This window comes from Lithobates pipiens, unplaced genomic scaffold (assembly GCF_037356315.1).
Source record: "Lithobates pipiens isolate NorthernLeopardFrog02 unplaced genomic scaffold, aLitPip1_a1.2 Scaffold_10, whole genome shotgun sequence".
NCBI lineage: Eukaryota > Metazoa > Chordata > Amphibia > Anura > Ranidae > Lithobates > Lithobates pipiens.
In genome coordinates, this window is record NW_027507686.1 from 35,084,434 (window position 1) to 35,090,433 (window position 6,000).

The 6,000-nt window shown below is 44.7% G+C and overlaps 1 protein-coding gene across 1 annotated transcript in view; it reads right to left on the reverse strand.

Moving 5' to 3' along the window:
• LOC143929988 (adhesion G-protein coupled receptor G1-like) overlaps window positions 1-1,229 on the reverse strand; it is a 41,778-nt gene extending 40,549 nt beyond the window's left edge. Inside the window, exon 1 of the mRNA XM_077453902.1 lies at window positions 1,081-1,229. Within this exon, the coding sequence (XP_077310028.1) occupies window positions 1,081-1,114 (34 nt within the window). The 5' untranslated portion in view covers window positions 1,115-1,229. The remainder of the gene's footprint in view (window positions 1-1,080) is intronic.
• Between the last annotated feature and the right edge of the window lie 4,771 nt (window positions 1,230-6,000).

Here is a 6,000-nt window from a genome sequence, read left to right on the forward strand (position 1 = left end):
CAGGTGATGGTTTTGCATTGTACAACGTAACACCATACAGATCCCCGCACCAGCAACAACATCTGTACACAATACAATGACCTATCTCCTTTATATTCTACTTGGGGGCAATTCTATCATTTGTAGACATCCCAGCAAATCCTACATGCACATTATGATTTTTTTTATCAAAAAAACAAAATAAAAAGTACTTCTGTACGTATGTGTGTCACATTATATTTTCCTCCCAGAATCTGCATGTTTTACTAATACAATTCATTATATGTAACACATATTATACAATATAAATCTTCCACAAAAACACAAGGAGACTTCTTCATATAACAAACATCCCAATCCATCGTATATTATTATTATTATTATTATTCAGAATTTATATAGCGCCAACAGTTTGCGCAGCGCTTTACAATATGAGGGCAGACAGTACACTTACAATACAAATCAATACAGGAGGGATCAGAGGGCCTATATATATAAAAGCCAGACAGAACAACACAAAATTCATATATATATATATATATATATATATATATATATATATATATATATACATACACACATATATATATGTATATGTGTATATATATATATATATATATATATATATATATATATATATATATATATATATATATATATATGATATATTATTTGCTGTGGGGTACCACATCCAGAAATAACACAAATCCCAAAAATTCTATTTTTTTCTTTCGTATAGATTTTCAAGGCACCACAAGGAAAAGACTTAAATAACATAAGATTCATTTGCGTAAATTTATCTCATTTTACATTTAAAATCAATTGACATAAATTGTAAGTTCTATGGTGTTTTATGTGAACTGATTTTTTATGTAAAATGAAATAAATTTAGGTAACCAAATCTTATGTTAGTGAAGCGTTTTCCTTGTGTAATTTTCCAATGTGGAATTTTTGCCATCATATATATATATATATATATATATATATATATCCCTATTACAAGTGTTAGGTGACTTTATGGTAGTTCCAGGTAGGGGTGGGGGGATCCTGGGGGGTCACCTATCCCTGGGTGGAGTAGCAGGTGGCAGGGGAATGACTTACCTGTGAGCAGTAGCAGTGTCAGCAGAGCGGTCATGATGAGTCCAGGCTGAGAGTCTGAAGAAGGAGAAATGAAGCTTTGTTAGTGTTTGCAGAAGGAGGGGGGGTGTGCCTGAATAGAGCAAGTCATTACACATTGTCACCACAAGAGGGAATCCACACACACATCACCCAGCACAGAAGGGGTTACAGGAGTCTCTGGCAGGGAAGGGGTTATTGATGTCCCTTTGGCAGGGAATGCGTTATGTTAGTCTCTGGCAGGGAAGGCATAGCTCCCAACTGTCCCTGTCCCTGCTCCCAACTGTCCCTGATTTTGAGGGACTGTCCCTGATTTTGAGGGACTGTCCCAGATTTGAAGCAATGTCCCTCTTTCCTCCTCATTTGTCCCTCATTTTGGTCTGATCCTCATAGTTGTATATCAAATGTACTTTTTATCTTTCAAAAAGTGTTTCCCAGCACTAAACCTTTTATCCAATTTCTAAATTGCTGCATTTGTACATTTTAAGAGCCAATATAAAGGAATAGTAGTGGTAAAAAATAAAAAAAAAAGTCCTTGTGGATTTAATTAACCTTTTTTTTTTGGTTAATTTTCCTTTAAGGGGGTGTGGCATATGTCCTATACCTACATACGTTTGTTAGCAGGTGTTCCTCATTCTTATCTCAAAATGTTGGGAGGTATGGGGAAGGGGTTATGGCAATCTCTAGCAGGGAAAGGGTTATGGAAATTTCTGGCAAAGAAGGGGTTACATGAGTCTCTGTCAGGGAAGGGGTTACTGGAGTATTTTGCAGGGACAGGGTTATGGGAGTCTTTGGCAGGGAAGGGGTTACAAGTGTCCCCTTGGCAGGGAAGGGGTTACGGGTGTTTCTGCCATGGAAGGGGTTATATAAATTTCTATCAGGAAAGGGGTTATGGGATTCTCTGGCAAGGAAAGGGTTATTAGAGTCCCTGGCATGGAAGGGGTTACAAAAAATCTCTAGCGGGGAAAGGGTTATAGGAGCCTTTGGCAGGGAAGGGGTTACAAGTGTCCCCTTGGCAGGGAAAGGGTTACAGGTGCTTCTGCCATGGAAGGGGATTAGAAAAATCTCCAGCAGGGAAAGGGTTATGGGAGTCTCTGGCAAGGAAAGGGTTATGGGAGTCTCTGGCAAGGAAAAGGTTATGGGTGTCTCTGGTAAGGAAAGGGTTATGAGAGTCTCTGGCAAGGAAAGGGTTATGGGCGTCTCTGGCAAGGAAAGGGTAATGAGAGTCTCTGGCATGGAAGGGGTTACAAAAATCTCTAGCATAGAAAGGGTTACAAGTGTCTCCTTGGCAGGGAAGAGGTTACAAGTGTCTCTGGCATGGAAGGGGTTACAAAAATCTCTACTAGGGAAAGGGTTATCGGAAACTCTGGCAAGGAAAGGGTTATGGGAGTCTCTGGCAAGGAAAGGGTTACAAGTGTCCCCTTGGCAGAGAAGGGGTTACAAGTGTCCCCAGCATGGAAGGGGTAACAAAAATATCTGGAAGGGGTTATGAGTGTCCCCTTGGCTGGCAATGGGTTACAATAGTCTCTGGCAGGGAAGGGGTTACAGGAAGCATTGGGTACAGTGTATATAATAAGCGTCTCTTTGTCCTTGGCAGACATTGTTTGCTATTGTCTGGGCAGGTTCCGGTGAGGCTCCACCCCCTTAGGTGTATGATTACAGGTAATAATGGAGTGTGGAATCCTCCTTGGGGCCTCTATGAGAGCCGTTTACAGAGCTTGTCATATGATCCCTCTGAGTACATGCCGCCAACTGAAAAATGAAAAACTGACAATGTTATTAATGGGACGAAGAACAGAAAAGGTGCCAGCCATAGTCCCACCTGGCTACTGTCTGTCCCTGTCATGGGAAAACTCACTGTGAACATCTCCCCATGTACTGCCACGTCCCTCCAGCTGTGCCCTCATCTTATCATTATGTCACCAAACGTTCCCATTACCAGAATCACCGGTATCACATTCAATGATGTCACCAGAACATCCCTTCCTGGGCCACTACCAGAATGACTGGTGTCACTTCCCATAATGTCATCGAATGTTCCTTTAAGGGCCACTACCAGAATCGCCAGTGCCACTTCCCATGATGTCACCAAATGCCTCTTCTTGGGCCACTACCAGAATCACCAAGTGTCACATTCCATTATGTCACCAGAACATCCCTTCGCATGCCATTACCAGGATGACAGGTATAATTTTCCATAATGTCATCAAACGTCCCTTCAAGAGCCATTACTAGAATCACCAGTGCCACTTCCCATGAGTTCACCAGAATCTCCCTTCTTGGGCCACTACCAGAATCACCAGTGTCCGTTCCCATAATGTCACCAGAACCTCCCTTCTTGGGCCACTACCAGAATCACCAGTGTCCCTTCCCATAATATCACCTGAACCTCCCTTCTCGACCAAAACCAGAATCACTGAGGTCACTTCCTATAAAATCACAAATATCCTTCCCTGGGCCACTACCAGAATCACCAGTCACTTCCCATGATGTCACCAGAACCTCCCCTCCTGGGCCACTACCAGAATCACCATAGTCACTGTCCTTGAGGTCACCAGATCCTCCCTTCTTGGGCCACTATCAGAATGATCTGTGTGACTTCCAATGATGGCACCAAAATGTCCTTTACTGGGCCACTGCCCGAATCACCGGGGTCACTTCGCATAATGTCACCAGTCCAATATCCCTCCCTCGGCCACTACCAGAATCATCCGTGTCACTTCCCATGATGTCACCAAACAACCTTTCCTGGGCCACTACCAGAATCCTTGGTGTCACTTCCCATAATGTCAACAATGTCCCTTCCCGGGACAGTAGCAGAATCACCGGTGTCACTTCCCATGATATCACCAGAATGTACCTTCCTGGGCACCAACTAGAATTACCAGTGGCACTTCCCATGTCGTCACCAGAACCTACCTGCCTTGGTCACTACAAGAATCACTGGTATCACTTCCCATGATATCATCAGGACATTCTTTTTCTGGGCCACTACCAGAATTACCAGTGTCACTGTCACAGGAGGGCCCACCTTCACCCTCACCTGGGAATCAGAATTTCTTTTTTTTGTACCACATGGTGAGTCTGATAGATCTCCATCTTCTTTCACTGGACACGCACTTGACTCCCCAGAAACTTCCACAACCATGGTGTCCTCCAGAAAGTGAAATCTGTACTTGGTTTACAGCTCTTGGCCTCTACCCTCCCTTCGTAGTGTGCCAATACTGAGGCGAAGGAGGACTTCTACAGAGGATGTCAAGGGAGAATAAGCTCTCCCCTGTGGTTGGGTCCCAGTAGGCCCATCAAGAGAGTGACAAGTTAATGACACCTCTGGGCATGACACTGCCACTCTACATGGGCTGAACCTCCATTGTTAACCATCTACCTACAGGATCACACACTTCAACGGTCCTCAACATTGTCATGAGCAGGACTTTCATATATGTACATTTGGCCATCTTAGCAATGTCTCTTGCTGGTACATTCATGGTGGGTGCCCTCTGGCTCCTCTCCTGCAGAGCTTGGTTACAGGGCTGCCATTCAGCCCCCTCCCCTCTAATCAGTCTTGTACTACTTCCTGTACAACATGTAGCCTGCAGGACTGTCCTCCTACTGGTCAGTGACCACCCTTCTTCCATCCACTTGTCTTGAGTCCTATAGTATCGAAGCCACTTTTACACAGAAATCATCAGTCTTCATGTTTCCACCAGGATAGGTTTCTCATGTCATACACCAGACTTAAAGCGGGAGTCCGCCGGGAGTGCGCGTTTTTTTCTTTTTTTAAAAGCCAGCAGCTACAAATACTGCAGCTGCTGACTTTTAAAATAGTGATACTTACCTGTCCAGCGCGCCCGCGATGTCGGCACCCGAAGCCGATCTCTCGATCGTCTCTCGGGTGCTGCCGCTGCCATCTTGGGTATGGGAATCAGGAAGTGGAGCCTTTCGGCTTCATTTCCCGGTTCCCTACTGCACATGCGCGAGTCGCGCTGCGCAATGAGGATGGACCCGCTGCCTCTGGGATCCGTGTGTTTCCCAGCAGGCAGCGGGGCACTTGCGGAAAGGGGCGTAATCTACGCCCCTTTCCGCAGAGAGCGATCCAGGAAGTGGGTGCAGATACCTGTACTGTACAGGTACCTGCACCCCCCTCCCCCTGAAAGGTGCCAATTGTGGCATCGGAGGGGGGGAGGATTCCAATGAGCGGAAGGTCCACTTTAGGGTGGACCTCCGCTTTAACCTAAAAATACCAATTTCAACTCTTAGGCCCTGTACACACGTTCGGACTTTCCAACGGAAAATGTGCGACCGGACTGTGTTGTCGGATATTCTGATCGTGTGTGGGCTCCATCAGACTTTTTCCATCGGAATTTCTGACACACAAAGTTTGAGATCTGGATCTAAACTTTTCCGACAACAAAATCTGATTGTTTAAATTCCGATCGTGTGTAGACAATTCCGATGCACAAAGTGCTACGCAGTCTCAGAATAAATTACGAGATGAAGACTATTGGCCTCTTTATAGTCCGGTCGTACGTGGTTTACATCACCTCGTTCTGAACAATTGGATTTTCCGACAACCTTGTGCGACCGTGTATATGCAAGACAAGTTTGGGCCAAAATCTGAAAAAATCTGACGGATTTTGTCGTTGGAATGTCCGGGAATCTGTACATTAGACCGCTTCTGATGAAGAGGACAGCAATAACTTACTTACCGCACTGACATTAAAGGAAGAAGTAATATCAATCAGTACTTGACATCTGGGTGTGGTCAGAGTAGGGTGCTATATAAAAATGGTGTTTCCTATGTAGGCGGCTGCGGCCCTGTGGCCACCATCTATAGTGTACCTAACTGCTATATACCTCCATAACAATTACCCACATGGATGGGAAATGTGAATTTCCACTCTG